This window comes from Sceloporus undulatus, chromosome 1 (assembly GCF_019175285.1).
Source record: "Sceloporus undulatus isolate JIND9_A2432 ecotype Alabama chromosome 1, SceUnd_v1.1, whole genome shotgun sequence".
NCBI classification, from domain to species: domain Eukaryota; kingdom Metazoa; phylum Chordata; class Lepidosauria; order Squamata; family Phrynosomatidae; genus Sceloporus; species Sceloporus undulatus.
The window spans coordinates 270,680,039-270,696,484 of NC_056522.1; the positions used below are offsets into that span (position 1 = coordinate 270,680,039).

General features: G+C 40.9%; 1 protein-coding gene across 1 annotated transcript in view; it reads right to left on the reverse strand.

Moving 5' to 3' along the window:
• Positions 1-16,446, reverse strand: part of OSBPL5 (oxysterol binding protein like 5) — a 358,346-nt gene that overhangs the window by 68,498 nt on the left and 273,402 nt on the right. The window contains exon 3 of the mRNA XM_042447041.1: positions 9,288-9,361. Within this exon, the coding sequence (XP_042302975.1) occupies positions 9,288-9,361 (74 nt within the window). The remainder of the gene's footprint in view (positions 1-9,287; positions 9,362-16,446) is intronic.

Here is a 16,446-nt window from a genome sequence, read left to right on the forward strand (position 1 = left end):
TAAACTACAGAGCAAGAAAATGACAAGACACACTCCCCCCCCCCCCCACCCACAATCTCATACTCAGAAGACTTGGAGGAAGAAAAACCCATGATTACCTGTCATGACTATATCTAGCAATGGCTTGAACTCTGATATGGAAAGAGATGAGTTATATGAATCACTATTACCAGAATAGAGGCCTAATACTTAATTGGAGCCTAATAACCAGGGGCAAGGGACCATCAGAAAATAAGATTCCCCCAAGGGAAAGTCCTAAACCAGGATTCCCAGGGACTGCATACTCAAGAGTCAGATCGAGATGATGGCTTGGTAAGTCAAATTTTGTTCAGACTCTTGTGTGAACGGCTTCTCTTTGACTCTGATGTGGTCTCATCCTCACCAGGACTGAACTCTATCTTGTGTTCTCTTAAAACAGGGGAGTGTAACAACATTTGGGTTATAATCTGGCAATGTGATTCGGAATACGACTGTACCTGCAGGGGCCTCAGAACTATTCCTAAGAGGAAGGAGAGCTTAAGACTGGCAGGCAGGTCATAATGAATTTTGTATATTTGTGTGCCTGTTTTTACAAAACAGTAAATATGCCAGAATCCACTGAACAATAATACTACCAGCTAAAGAAGTTAACAATATATGTGCTATAAGGGCAAGGACAAATAATTAATGAAATATGAAAGCATTGTTTAAACTGCACAACGTTAATATCAAGGAAAGGAGAAACTAAAAAAGACCCTATTAAGTGAACGCAAATATGGTTATAAATTAGGATACTTTCGATTGCTATTTCCTCAGGGGGCAGGGGCTTAACTACATAGGAGTTTTGATAGTCCTGATCCTTGGTGCCTGATCATTTCATGGGGGCTCAACTCCCCCCAGCCCAGCCTTGGGATGTATGTGTGTGTTCAAGCCTCCTGCCTCCCCACTCTCCATTTCGGGATCTATTTGTACATGGATGGAGCCCCAAGAGCTATCCAACTCACATCACTGTAACAGACAACATTTTATAAAAACACATCATTAACTAAAATAGACTATTTTGATCAGTCTCTGGGGGAAAGGTGGTATTTTGTACCTGTGTTTTAATGCTCCTTTTCTTTTGTGTGCCTGGATTATACAGAGACAGGGGGCTGGGGCAGGGGGAAGAATTCAAGTATCTTTAATACAGGGAGGCAGTGCAGTTTAGGGTGCCGCCATTTTTATGTCCTCGTCACGTGTGAGGGGCGAGGGGTGTTTGAAAGCGCCGCCCCTCACATGTGACGGGGCGCCTCACAGCGCCCATTTAAATCGGGCCGATAAAAGCATCAAAAGTGGGTGTAAGATCAGAAGCAAGTGATTGGTGCCCTTGGTTAACTGCTATGCTGCAAAAAGCAGGGAGAGGAGAGAGGCAGATTGAATACATAACACAGATTTGTATGCTGAGGTCAGAGTGATGTGTAAAGCTTGCTTGGCAACACTATGTTTGATGACTAAAAAGCTTAAGCGAGGATACTGGTTGCAGAAGGCATGCTTGTAGCTTCAGTGCATTCCAAAATGGACAGGTGCCCATTTCATACTTGACACTCATCAGCTGATCAATTTTTCCAAGGAGAGAATCAAAAGCCACACCTAGACAGGTTTCAGTAGATCCAAAATCTGCTGCTGTGTTGTAACTGTGAACACTGGCTGTTTTGCAGACCAAGCTCCAGGTCTGCTTCTTCTTCACTTTCTTTCCCAACAACTGCCACCGTGAATGAAAACAAGATTCCATAATTTTGTCCTCAGCTTTCAAGCCTTCTGTACATCCTTTCCACACTCTTCAGCCCTATTCAGTGAATATGTCAGGAGGAGGCAGGGAAGAGTGAGCTAGACCTGCTCCTCTGTAATTTCTTTCCATGTAGTGACAGGCTGAAGAGCCTCCTCTACATGTGGAAACTCTCCACATGACCACCCTTCTTGATTCTGGGGCCTTCTAGATTACACGGAAAGTGCCACATGTAGCAGAGGCTGTCTTTTTAGACAACTATTTTCCACTAAAGAGAGCAATGATCAACTAAGCAATCCTTCCTCACACATTAATCAGATTTCCTACTTTTCAGCATCCATGGACTTCATTCTCCTCTCTCTGCCATCTACAGATGCCCCAAAGTCCCCATTCTCTTCAGCAAGATCTCTTCACCTGTTCAATATGCTGCCCCTTATGTTTGAGAACCCTCTTTCCAGCACACTTCAGTTGACAACACTTTGCCTTCTCTGTCTTCAAGACTCCTCAAAATATACCTTTATTTCAAAGCACACAACTGACTCATCACGAGTGATCCTTAACTGAAACAAGGCCAAACCAGCAACTTACAAAAGCATGCCCCTGTCAGTGTATTATGGTCAGTGAGGGACAACTGCTCACCAGTACAATATGTGTTTTGCATGCAGTAAGCTCTAGGTTCTATCTTTAGCATTTCCAATTTAAAGGAAATACCTCTGGTGTAAGATCCCACAGAGCCAGTTAAAATTGAAACTACCAAACTACATGGACAAACAGTCTAATAAGATATCTTTGTCGATTCTCTTGGGAACCAACCCATTTGCTAACATCATCAGATACTGTCCTTCAGGTGCCTCCACCAGAGAGGGCCTTTTCTGTGGTGATCCCCAAACCCTGGCTGGCTACTTTGTTCCTAGTTTAATTAGTACTATGCAGTGAGTTGAAACTTTGTTATTTGTTTTGTTGATTAAAAAAGAATGTTGGTTCATTAGCAGTTTCATTACTCTTACTGTGTTTTGTTTAATGTGGTTTGAGTGTTAGACTACAGCTCTGGAGATCAAGGTTTGATTCCCTGCTTGGCCATGGAAATCCACTCGGTAACCTTGGGTGAGTCACCCACTCTCAGCCCCACAAAACCTCATGATAATCAATTCAATATTGTCTGATTACAAAGATGAGATGTTTTAAAAAAATACATGTAACTTTCATTCTTTGTTGAGTAAGGACATTGAGGATAGGGTGCTTTGGAGGTCTCTCATTCACAGTGTCGCAATAGGTCAAAGTTGATTTGAAGGCAGTTAACAGCAACTCCTCCTGTCTACTCCTCCTGTCTGCTCCCCCCCCCCCCCCGTACTCCAGATTGAAATTCAGGAGGGACTAAAGCCTCTTTTTTGCTTGCATTTCTCTATAAACATCCCATACTTTAATTGATGCATGCATCTTTTGTAGAAGAAAGAGCAAGCTTGGACTTTCCCTTCTTCCGGCCTTTCTCACTCATCAGATCTCTCCCTTGCTTCCTCAAGCCAGTTTGCCATGGTGTCTGAACCAATAAAGTCTGGTTTGAATTACTCCCTCCCCTAGAACATGAGGATCATAAACTTGTTTGCAATCCAAAATTAAAGCAGACATAATAGAGCCAAAAATACAAAGACATACAAACATATGCAGAACATGTCACTACAATGTAATTAAATTACTAATAACATTCAAAAGAATTTAAAGCATACATTAAAAAAGAAGGTGAAAACAGCACAACATCCTATTAAATCCCTTTTTACAAAGCAGTTCCCAAAAGCAAGTCAAAATTATCAACAACAACAAAAAGTATTTGTCTGCTGATGGAAAGACAGCAAGAAGGCAGCCATTCTAGTTGCCCTATGAAAGAAGTTTCATCACTTAGGAGCAGTTACTCAGAAGGCCTTCTCCTATGTTCCCTCCAGATGTGTGAGGATGGTGGGACAGAGAGAAAGACATTTGTCTTGATAGTGCCTGAGCAGGCTCATATGAGAAAATATAATAATAATAATAATTAGTTTTATTTATATACCGCTATTCCAAAGATCATAGCAGTGAACAGCAAGTAAGCTAATTAGCAAGTAAGCTAATTTGCCCCCAACAGTCTGGGTACTCATTTTAGCTCCCTCCTCGGAAGGGTGCAAGCCTGAGTCGAGTTTGGGCCCTTTTGCTGGTCCCTTCAGATAATCCTTCAGAAGGATAATCCTTCAGATACACTCAACCTGAGTCACATGGGGCTTTCTACGTCATAACCAGCACTTTGAATTGTACAGTGGGCCCTTGGGATCCACTGGGGTTTAGTTTCAGGACCCCTTTCCTCATTGATACCAAAATCCATGGATGCTCAAGTCTCATTAAATACACTGGCACAGCAAAATGGTGTCCCTTATATAACATGGCAAAATCAAAGTTTGCTTTTTGTAACTTATTTTTCTTTTCTTTATTAATATTTGCAAGCCGTGGATGACTGAATCCATGGATAAAGAATTTGTGGATACTGATGGCTGACTGTATCTGGAAAAAGACTAGTAACCAGTGGTGTTGTAACAAGAGACTGCATGCTCCTATAACCAGCCTTACTCCACAGTCTAGCTGAAGCTCTTTTCCTGAACACTCAAAGGCAGCTCCATGTCCAGCACATTAAAGCAATCCAAATGTGATGTAACTGAGGCACGTATCCCCTTGACCAAATCTAACATTTACAGGAAAAGGTACAGTTGGCACAGTAGTCTTAATTATGCAAAAGCCCTCTTAACCCCTGCAGAAACCTGGACATATGGGCTCAGGGCTAAATTCAGGAGTTCACTCAAACCATAAACCTGGGTCTTAAAGGAGGGTGTAATTCCACCCAGCACAGGATGAATCCCTATACCCTTCATTTGTCTTCTGACCAGCCAGAAACACCTTTGTGTTCTCCGGACTAAACTCCAGTTTGTACACTCTCATTCATTCCCTTACTAATGCCAAACACTAGTACAGAACTGAAACAGGCCAGCATTCTCTGAAGATGCCAGCCACAGATGCTGGTGAAACATCAGGAATAAACTCTTCTAGAACATGGTCACATAACCCAAAAACCCCACAAAAAACTATTGATGCCGGCCATGAAAGCCTTCAACTTCACATTAGAACTGAAACAGTTTTTCTTCAAATTCAGTAGCAATGAGAAGTACTGTATAAGGAAAACCCCTTCCACCGAATTCCAAGAAAGGAATCCCCATTACCTGATATGTTTATTCTGACACTGGGATTAATTGAGGATTAAGGAACCCAGAAAGGCTTGGAACCCAAGGCACTTATCATTTTTTAAAACCATGCAGCTTAAAAGAAATATACATTGGCCCGTTCCGCACAGGCCAAAAGTATGTGCACAGCACATACTAGGGTTAGAAAGGGGCGTTCTTTTCGGATGCCCCCAATCCTAGTACGTGCCAAGCATGTACAAAATGGCGGTGCCCATTCTACATGGGCGCCGCCATCTTGACGTAGCAGATGCTTAGCGCGGTAATGCTGTAAGTGTGCCATTGGCGCCTTGCGTTGTCATTACCGCACCGCAAAAAGGACCCGCTTTTTGCGGCTTCTTTTTGCAGCTTGGAGGAGTCGCGCAGTTTGGCCGCTGAGGCTTCTCTGCACAGCAAATGAGGGCGCTTTGCAGACTGCCCTTTTGGGTGGTCTGGAAAGCACCTTCGTTAAAAAGAGGGTTTCAGCAGTACTTGGACCAAGGGAAAATGCATTCTACTACCTTGTGACTCCTTCCTATTAATTGAGTCAAATGAGAGGTCATAGGAAGGTGTCCATGGTACTTTTCTATTCCTAAAAGCTCATAAACACTTCTTGAATAAACTGCCTTCAGCCTACACACACAGATATGCCCATGTAAATAATCTCCTTTGCTATTATTTTTCTCTTATTTACACAATAATGCTATTTTGAGACTTATTAAGATGGATAAGCAGAAAAGCCCACAGGCGCCTATTTAAATCATACATTAACTTCAAGGCAAACTACATTTTCATTCACATTTGATAATTATAACTCATAGACACATTTTACATATGCTTTAAATTTTTATTATCATGAGTTTTGGTTAACCTTGAGAAGCTACTTAATAAATGAAGAACCAAAGTGTTCCACAGTTGACTGTGCTGGATTTGAACCAATGTTGTCTGCTGACCAAAGACCAGCGGCACCACTTCTTCCCATGGATTTAATGCAGGAATAGATATGTTCCAAGGGTCAGAGGAGAATCTTCGGTTCCACAAACCAAGGACCTTACCGCATTGCCCTCTGGGACGTGATGGGGACACAATGAAAGGGAGCTGGATGAGAACAGAATGGGTGCTACCACCACCAAAGTTCCCATCGTATTCCAGATCCATCCCAGAGGAGGCGATTTTCAGGAATGCTTCTAAACAGTTCTTGAAAATCGCCTCCTCTGGGACGGATCCGGAATGCAATGGAAACTTCCGGTGGCATCAGCAGCATTCTACTGTGTGATAGAATGGGTGATAGCACCCATTCTATTCTTATCCCGCCCCCTTTCATCACGCCCCCATCATGTCTCAGGGGGCAATGTGGTAAGGTCCCACAATAGAACATTTGACAATAACCCAAACTATCTTTTTTCAAGAACTGGAGCTCCCTTTCAGTTGTTTTCTTTTGGGGAGGGCAGCATTTTAAGGTCCAAAAAGTCCCTCCATGTGTATTTTGTGATGAAACTACACCTTCACGTGGGTGCCCTGGGACAACCAGGAGAGCATGTTGCAAGGAAACCCCATAGACCACAGGTGGTTACAGGCTGCATGATTCCCACCCCTGTTTAACAGTTGTATCAACCATAAAAATTAGCAGGTGGAAGCTTTTCACAGGAAGGTAATAGACATGACCACCTCCTAACAACTGATGATAATGCTCCTCTCAAAAGTGTGGGAAGAGGTGCTAATAAAGGAGAGCTAATAACTGAGACAATACTCCAATTCACTGACTTAGCTTTAATGTCACTGATCCAGTTCCAATATCATGGCCAAACCATATGTGCAAGCTGAGAGCGTCCACACTTCTCCATCCCCATATGTTCACCAGTCTCTTCCACCACTTCCTGGCTCATGGTAATCATGGCTATTTAACATCTACATGAAACTGCTGGGAGAGATAATCCGTAGGCATGGGGGGAGGTTATCAGTACGCTGATGACAGCCAGATATATCTCTCCATACCTCGAACTATAGCATTAGCTAAGATTGGCATCTCCCCTCTGAATGAATGTCTTAAGGTGGTGGACTGAATGAGGAAAAACAGACTGAAACTGAATCCAGATAAGATGGAGGTACTTGTTGTTAGAGCCATATTCTTATTATTGTCTGAAATGGGCAAATTATGGCTGAAGATAGATGACTAGGTCATAGGGTTTTCTAGCTTGTGATTGACTGGCATTGCCATACACATCCACAGAGGTTTTTTGCCACATGCTCCAAAATTCATCATGTACATGGAAAGTATCTTATGAACAGTTTATGCAAAGAAGTCTTCCCTAACCTAGCAGCCTACCTATGTGTTGGCACCAAATTGTGAGAGGCTGTTACAGAGTTTCATGATTACAGATCTGACTTTTCAAGAATATCTTGTCTTCCTGTTTTTTTCATGCAGTTTCAAAATTCAGCTGTTCTGGACATTACATTTTTACTGAATTATGTACCTCCAAATGTCATGTGATTTTCAATTTTCAATGTGAGTGATTTTTAAGATAAAAAATTGTGAAGGGTGTTTTGTAATCTGTGTGTCATGTGAATCCCATTAATTCTACTTTTCATTGTGCTCACTTTATATTTATTTTATTTTTTATTCTTTTTTATTTTTGATTGTAGCAATGATTTTTAAAAACATGCACAGATGGCTTAGTGTACTAATGCACATAATTTTTAAAAAGAAGAAATAAAATGCTATGTACTGTAGGTAAATTTTCCCATGCTTAAAGGGAATGTATGTAGATAATTCCAATTAAACAAACTATCAGCCCATTTTAACTATCTGAATAAGCATTCGGCCAACACTATCTATTATAAAATGGTTTTATAATTTTTTTTTACAAACAGAACTCCTCAAAGGCCAAAATACTGAAAATATTCTATGACTATTTGTAATCCAGGGCAAACACGACCATTTAAACACAGCATGTACCAAATGAACCTCCTAGTTCTTTAAACAAAGAACTAGGAAATGGTGACAAAACACTGCAGCAACCCATGGAGTGAAAGTTAGATCTCAAGCTTCACTCCATGGCAACAGTAACAGTCAGTACACTTGGGAAGGAGACACAACAAATACTGAATAATAGCCATCAGCATCAGTCATCTGTACCACAGCACTTGAGCACACACTGATGAAATTAGCAAAATTCTCCACATAATAATCCTGTCTGTATTCATACCTTGGTTATCATTATCCACAGCAGGCCGCCAAAGTGGAACAAGACACCATGGCTTATATATCCTTCCAACATTTCACCAGGATGAAAACCAGGACACATATGTCCAAACAACAAAGAGTATGGTCAAGATAGTAAGAGTTATTAATGAAGAAGAACACACAGATTAGAAGAGCCTGAAGCAGTTCACTTTTGCCTAAGCCTACTGGAGAAGGGCAAGACTTCACCCCATTCTTCTCTCTTTTCCTGCTGAGTTAATTGTATGCAAAACTACTTTTGCACCTTAAATTCAGTTTGCAGCAACTAAAGTAAGCTGAAGATGAAGGGGGGAAATGGGAAGAAGGAGAAAAACTGAGACACTTTAAAAGCATCTGAAAAAGTGGGATGACAGAGGAATGGCCAACATGGGGTGGGAGTTCCAATCCATGGCAGGCTCATTATATTAACAGATTCATTTTAAATTCAATAGTATTTTAATATTAATCTGTGTTTTAATCTGTATTTTTTTAAAATGATGCTGAGAGTTGCCTTTGGCCCCAGTTCTGAGAGAACAGCCAGGATATAAATCAAATCAAAACCAAATCAATCCATTCTTTTTTAACACTGGACTATGATATTATCCCCTGCCCTGCAACGGGAACATCTTAATTCAGGGTATGAACCATGCAATCCTCCACAAGTTGGACTGCAACTCCCATAATCCCTAGCAGTGTGACAATAGAACTGAGACCAGGCAAAAAGTATGGATTTTTGTCCAAAATGAGTTAAACAGCAAGTTCATGTTAACAGACAATATTGTTTGAATGTTGGACAAGGACCCTGGAAGAGCAGTATTAAAATCCCTGAGCAATCATGGGAACCCACTGGGAGAACTTGGGTAAGTTTCAGCCTTAGAGGAACCTCATCTGAAGACATATTGCCAATAAAACCATAGGATAGAGTCACTATACATTGGTGTTAATTAGAAGGCATCTAGCAGCAACAATCATTCAATATTCCACATACTTTGAAAATACACTAAGATTGCACTTTACTACACCTTTGATCACAGGGCTGTCTTAATCCACATAAACAAAGGGATGAGACGTTCCCAGAAAACCTCATTACCTTATTAATAGAGTTTGGCGTCTGAGGAATCTCATCCTTCAGCATGGACAAACTGTTTCCTTCCATGTCTTTCCCTGGAATACAAGAGCATAAGCAAAACTGTGAAGTTTCCTATAAAACCAAGGTCAGTAAAAAACATCATGTAAAGGGCATGCCTTACAAAGGAAACAGATACGAATGGTAGGATAAGTGAATCTTATTATGATAGGGATAAACAAGTCATATTAAGCTAACCAAAAGGCATTAGATTCTATCTGATCTTGGAAGCTATGCAATGTCAACCCTGGCTATTACTTGGATGGGAGACCACCAATGAATACTACATGCTGTATTATTATTATTATTATTATTATTATTATTATTATTAAACTTTATTTCTAAAGCACTGTAATTATACACAGTGCTGTACAAAGAAGGGTATATTTCAGAAGAAGAAACTGGCCAAACCACCTTTGAGTATTCCTTGCCTAAGGAAACCCTATGAAATTCATGGGGTCGCCATAAGTCAGCAAGTAACTTGATGTCACACACACATACACTATCAATAATGGTTCTAAATAGCTACTAACATAAACAGTTATGCACTTTGTATTATTTGGAACATGGAACAGTTGCCACTGATGGCTTTGGACTAAGGTCTAGCTCAAGCATGTAAGCTCATTCATCCTTTACATCTGATGAATGGCTGATGAATGAGTGAACATATGCCACTAAAAAGTACAGCATCAGATAGGTCTCCAGAGGTTATCGGTCTGCAACATGCCACCTTTCATCACCTCAGCTAAGTTGGCCAGGGCTGCTGGGAGTTGTAGCCCAACAACATCTGGAGAGACACATTATTCCCATCCTGAATTAGAATACTGCAACCAGGAATGTTCTGTGCTCTTACGTCTGTGATGGACCATTCACATATGATTTGTAGGTTTTAAGAGAAGAACATACAAATGTGTTAAGCAGCTCTCATTCCTATGCACACTGATTTCTGATGAAGGAGTAACAACCTGTTTTTTGAAAGCATATTTTTGCTCCCTTGGAGGGCTGTTCTGTGAATAACATGCTCTCTGCCTCTCTCATCAATCATTCTCACTTCATGCATGGAATAAGAATCGGTTTTGCCTCTCAAGTTGTCTTTATGAAAAGAGAGTAACCTATACAGATTTGGTTTATTAACTGAGAGGACTGATACCATAAAACTTGATCACCTCTGCCTTAGGCTGAGATCCTTGGCAAACAGAGAGGAGTAAGGCCCATGGAGGCCAATGGAACAAGTAGATATAGAATTATCCTATATCTTTATCCTTGCCCCGTCACACTCAAATGCATCTTAATTCTAGGCATTTTCACAGTAGTGTTTACATGGGCAGATGATTAATGAATGAATCCCTCTCCCTTTCCTCATGTGTTCATTTCACTGAAAGAGAACATATGGTCCAGCCTGTCAATTAGTTTTAATGGGAATCCACAAGACTGATTCACGGTTCACAAATATGCAGATTTACTCTCTCAACATTTTTTTTTGAAGTTACACCACCACCTGATTATGATTTATGCTTCCAAAGAGAAAGAGCTGACATCCAAGGCAGTCTCTTCCTCCCCACCCCCAAATCTGTACATTAGTTTCTGCCTCTGCATTTGAAACATCAGGAGTATTTTCTCACCGTTTTTCTTTTCCGTACTAATACCCTGATGCAATAAATACATTTACTTGGAAGGCAGTTCCAATGATTTCAATAGGATTGGTAGCCAAGGCAGTACATGTTGTAGTGCAGTCCAAATATCATTCAGCAACATTCATGTCTAATATCTTTTGTTGATTAGCATTTAGCCTAAAGGTTATACAGTCTCCTTACATTCTGCATTAATTATACTAGGTAATTCATCAGAGTCACTGATGACTCTGGAAAAAAAAAAAAACAAACACAAGTAGCCATAACAGTCACAAGGGAAAGAACACACCACTCAAATTCATATTACTGCTATGTTTTCATTTGGAAAAACATATGGGCACAAAAATCTATGCAAACATTCAAGATCTCATCCCCAGGCAAGATGTTATAAAATATAGGGGACTGACCAGAAATACATGGGAACAAGGGGAGCTTGATTTGATTTCTTTTAAATAGCAGCTGCTTATTTTACATGCTGTAAAATGTTCCTTTATTATGCCCCCTTTCTCCATTTAGTTCACTTCTTTACTGCTAAGCAATCATTTTGAATAACACCCGATGGAGCATTACCAGCCTCCGAATCATGAAGTCAGCTATGTACATCACTTTCAGAAAACACGATGATGATATAATAATAATAATAATAATAATAATAATAATAATAATAATAATAATAAAATTTATTTATGTTTCCTTGCCTCTCCCGGTGGATCAAAGCAGGGTTACAGACTAAATAACAGCACACAGTGTTTACATCAAAATTCAATTAAAAGCAGCTAAAAACAAAATATCCAACATCAGACAATAGCATCAACAAGCAAGACAGGGATCATACACAGACGGGGGCATATCATTCATATCATATCAGGGGGGTATTCATATCAGGTGGGGGTATGCTCGGCTAAAAAGCTCAGTTTTAACTGCTTTTCTAAATGTCTCTAGCGAGATCACCGAGCGGATCTCCTCAGGAAGACTATTCCAAAATCTCAGAGTCGTTGATGAGAATGCTCTTTGTGAAGTAGCAACATATTTAAAGTTTGCTATTTCCAATAGATTCTTACCCGATGTTCTACGGCCTGTTACAGACTGCCAAAATAAAGCTGCTTCGGGTCTCTTTGGAGGTATGCTATTTAAATGATGCATGGGTCCTAAGAGTCCGGAGGTCGCGCCAAAGCCACACTCCATTCTTAAGCACTGGAGTGCAGCTTTGGTACAGCTTCCGGATTCTTAGGATGCATGCATCATTTAAACAGCATACCTCCAAAGAGACCCGAAGCAGCTTTATTTTGGCAGTCTGTAACAGGCCTAAGAGTGTGGGGCAGATTTTATATAGGGAGATGCGGTCCCGTAAGTAACTCGGGCCCAAGCCATGTAGGGCTTTATAGGTAATAACCAACACCTTGTATTTGGAAGCAAATAGGGAGCCTGTGAAGATCTTTTAAGATAGGTGTTATATGGCCGAACCTTGATGAGCCGGTGACAAATCTGGCTGCCATATTTTGCACTAACTGAAGCTTCCGAGCTTGGTACAAGGGTAGCCCCATGTAAAGCGCGTTACAGAAATTTAGACGAGAGGTTACCAGAGTGTGTACCACCGTTTCAAGGTCCCTTCAGTCGGTAGGGTCGCAGTTGGCATATCAACTGAAGTTGATAGCAAGCATTTCTGGCCATCGCATCTACTTGAGATGTCAATTGCAGGGACGAGTCCAGAAGTATTCCTAAACTGCAAACTTCGTCCTTCAGGGGAAGTGTGACCCCATCCAGGACAGGTTGGCAAATTTCCTTCCTTAGACCCGAAGAACCTATCACAAGTACTTCCGTTTTCTCTGGATTCAGTCTGAGTTTGTTTTCCCTCATCCAGCCCATTACCGACTCCAGGCAGGCATTCAGAGGAGAGATGCCATCCTTAGTCCCTGTATCAGTCGGAGTATACTCACCACCCACCATAATAAAGGAAAGAGAAAGAAGGGAGATACTTGGCCTTTATCAGGGAAGTTATTAAGCAAAGGCCCCTTTACACTACATAGCTATAGTGCTATGACTCCTTTTTAACTGTCATATACAGGAATATCTTAGTTCAGAAATCCAGGCTTCAGCAGTGAAAACTCAGAAAATCTTTCTTTAGAAAACTATAGATGTTCTGCATAGATGCTTGTTGTCAGAATATACTAGCAAGAATTAACAAAGCATAGTTAAAGCATCCATAATTTCAAATCTTAGGCAGGCAACTTTTCATCTATTGTAATAGCAAAACATTCTTTTCCCTCCCCTTCCCCATGGGAGCCCCACTTCCTTCTCTCACTCCAAATGTTCTCAGGAGACTGATCTTGGATCCTCCTAACACAACCTCAACTCCTTTCCCATCTGATCATTAACCAAAAAGAAATGTGGTCAAGAGGTTTATCCATTAACACACTACTACATGTTCCATCATTTGGCAAAGGTACTAAATAACACAATGCAGGCTAGCAAATAACAAGCAAGTGAAGCTATAGTCATATAGCCCAAACATTCTAAATCATGGCAGGCTAAGTGAAGATTTGGCTTCAGACATTAACCTGCAATGAAAACATCTCATGAAACTGTGGGATATGAAGTTTAGGAAGTACTGTATGCAAAATTCCCTGCTACGGAGCTCCTCTGATGCCTCTGAACAAACTACAAACCTCAGGATTTCACAAGATGTAGCCAGGGCAACTAAAGTGTACTCATAATGCTATAACAGTATAGCACCCTTTTTACTCCCTAAATCAGGGTGGGAACAGTGTGGCCCTTCAATTTTTGTTGGACTAAAATTCCCAGCCTTCCTTTCCATTGGCTATGCTGACTAGGGTGTTGGGAGTTGCAGTCCAACAAAATATGGAGTGCTGCATGATTTCCACCACTGTCCCAGATGTGGGCTTGATGTCTATGGTTATAAACCATGCATACTCAGTGGGGCTTACAGTTGAGTATACATGCACAGGACTTGTCTGCAAACAATAGGCAGAAAAGATAGGGATCAGAATCAGGCCTCCAAACTGCAACTTGAAAGGAAGGGGCAAATAAAGAGTCATTGGCCCTGTCCAGATGGGCCCTTTGCAGCACGTCCACGATGTTCTAGGGTTGCCTCGGGGCGGCATGTGCACACGCCCCGCAACCCTAGCATGTCATGCACGTGCCGCCGTTACACAGCACCTTATAGATGGTGTGTGTAACGGTTACGTTGCAGCTGTGCAGCCTCCAAATGCTTTGCGCAGCCGCAAAAACGAGCCGCTTTTTAAGCTCCTTTTTTCCTGCGCAGCAGCGCCGTGCAATTTGTATGCTGTGGCGCTCCTGTGCAGGAAAGAGAGGCGCTGAGGAGGCACCTCTTTTTGGTGGTCTGTATCCCACCATAGTTTCCAACTCATGATATCTCTGTACCAGGTAAATTTATTTTATCTATTATTGTTTTTCAGTTTATCAGGCCTCCCAAAGTGGTACTATATATTATGTATTTCTGCTAAAGAAACAAAGCTTTGGTCTAAGATGAAAGACAGCCTTACATGCTAGCTGTGTAGTGAATAAAAGATATTAACAGGTACTAACCACTATACAGCCACCAGCTTTTTTATATAAGCCCAGCTAGTATGCACTGAACATCAAACACATGGGCAATGCATCTAGTTGAGAAATTATCTGCAGCATCAAATCTCCTTGGTATACTTTTTGTTCTGTCTTAGTAACAGATAACTAGGAAAAGCACATTAGAAAACCAATGACCTAAAATGGAAACCTTAGCCATCCTTTGGTCTTGCTTTAAAAGATGCCCCATACATTACCTTTAACCTTTCCATTTCTTTCCCTCAGAATTTTTTTCAAATTGTTTTTAAAGAGACTAAAAATGCATCGAGGCACCTGCTCACTGCCGAAGTGCCAAACTGCCAAGTGCTAAAAATACCAGGGCTCCCATACCTTTAACTATTGGGTAGAACTAGAGATATGAAGGCTCAGGAAAAAAAAAAACCCCTGAAAAAAACTAAGGAAAACCCCCTCTTTTTCCCATGACTTCAAAATTTGCAGAAATTTTAAATCCCTAGGTAGAACAAAGAATTCAGTAAGTGAAAATCTCTTACCTTTCCATAACAGACTGAAGCACACAACTCTGCATGGTACAAAAGCCCATCATCCCTTACATCTGGGCTCCCTGTTTACTTAAGTTATCAGCTCCACCTACACTTTGTTACCTCCCTCTCCTCCTCTAGACTGCCTATAAGACAGGAAAGTAACGCCTGAAATTTCTTCCAGTATGAAGTTGCAGCCTGTGTTATCAAAGACATGAAAATGCTAGAAAGAAAAGCATTGTCAGCCCTGAATTCATACCATTTAGCCAAGGGCAGGTAACATGTCTTTAAATTAATTGCATGTTAAATAATATAAAATATGAATGGGAGAAGAGAAAAGTAGAACCATGTTCACAGCTTACTAAATCCCCTTATCCATCATTTCCCCTTCCATTCTGTTTACTCAGCTCAATGAGAATATGAAAAGTCCTCTTTAGACAAGGAGAGTTAACAGTTCTGGTTGTTGTGAAAAGGCAGCAAAGCCTAAGTGATTTTAATGTTTTGCTATTTTAATTTACCTGTCAGATATGGAGAGAGACAGTTTTACAATTTCCTACCTCAAGTTATTTCTTCAAAAGTAACTTGATTGGATTTGGGTACTATGCACCTTGATTAGGGTGGGGCTCATGGAACCTCAGGCAGCAAAATTTGTTGGGCCAGCCCTGATGAAACTGTTAGTTCTACTCATAGGAATCAGACTGGGATTAAATCTGGAACAGCACAAAGATGGGAGCTGCTGCTGATACAATGGAAACTATAGTACTGGAGAAAATTGAGGTTCCCTTCATTCTGTATGATTATGGCATTATGATTGCAGGGTGACCAGATGTCCTAAATGCAAAGGAGGACAAGGCACTGAAAAATGTAGGGCCTTCAAGAAACATGTAATACATAACCATATAAAAGCTAAAAACACTCAGTATAAATATAAATGCATGTTTCTTAGGCTAAAAATGGAGCACATTTTGAAATTCTTCCCAGACAAAAGGTTGAATTCTAGGACATGTCTGGGAAAAGGTGGATGTCTGGTCACCCTGATCCTATAAAATCCTGGGATTGGCAGTTTAAAGAGGGGCGTTTCAAATTCTCAGCCAAAAAGCTCCTCTAGTGCCTCATCAAACTATATATCCCAGAATTCCATACAAAGCAGCCATAGCAGTTGAATTGGAATCACAGTGCTATAATTATGCAGTGTGAAAGGAACCTTATGAATATCTGAACCCTTAAATATTAATTGACCACAGTAATATATCTACAAGGGATTCTTGTTTGTTGTTAGCCATTTCGACTATAACATATGAAACTGTGGCCTGTTACAGACAGCCAAAATAAAGCTGCTTCGAGTCACAGTGGAGGTTTGGTGTTTCAATGATGCATGCGTCCTAAGAGTCCAGAAGCCACACCAAAGCC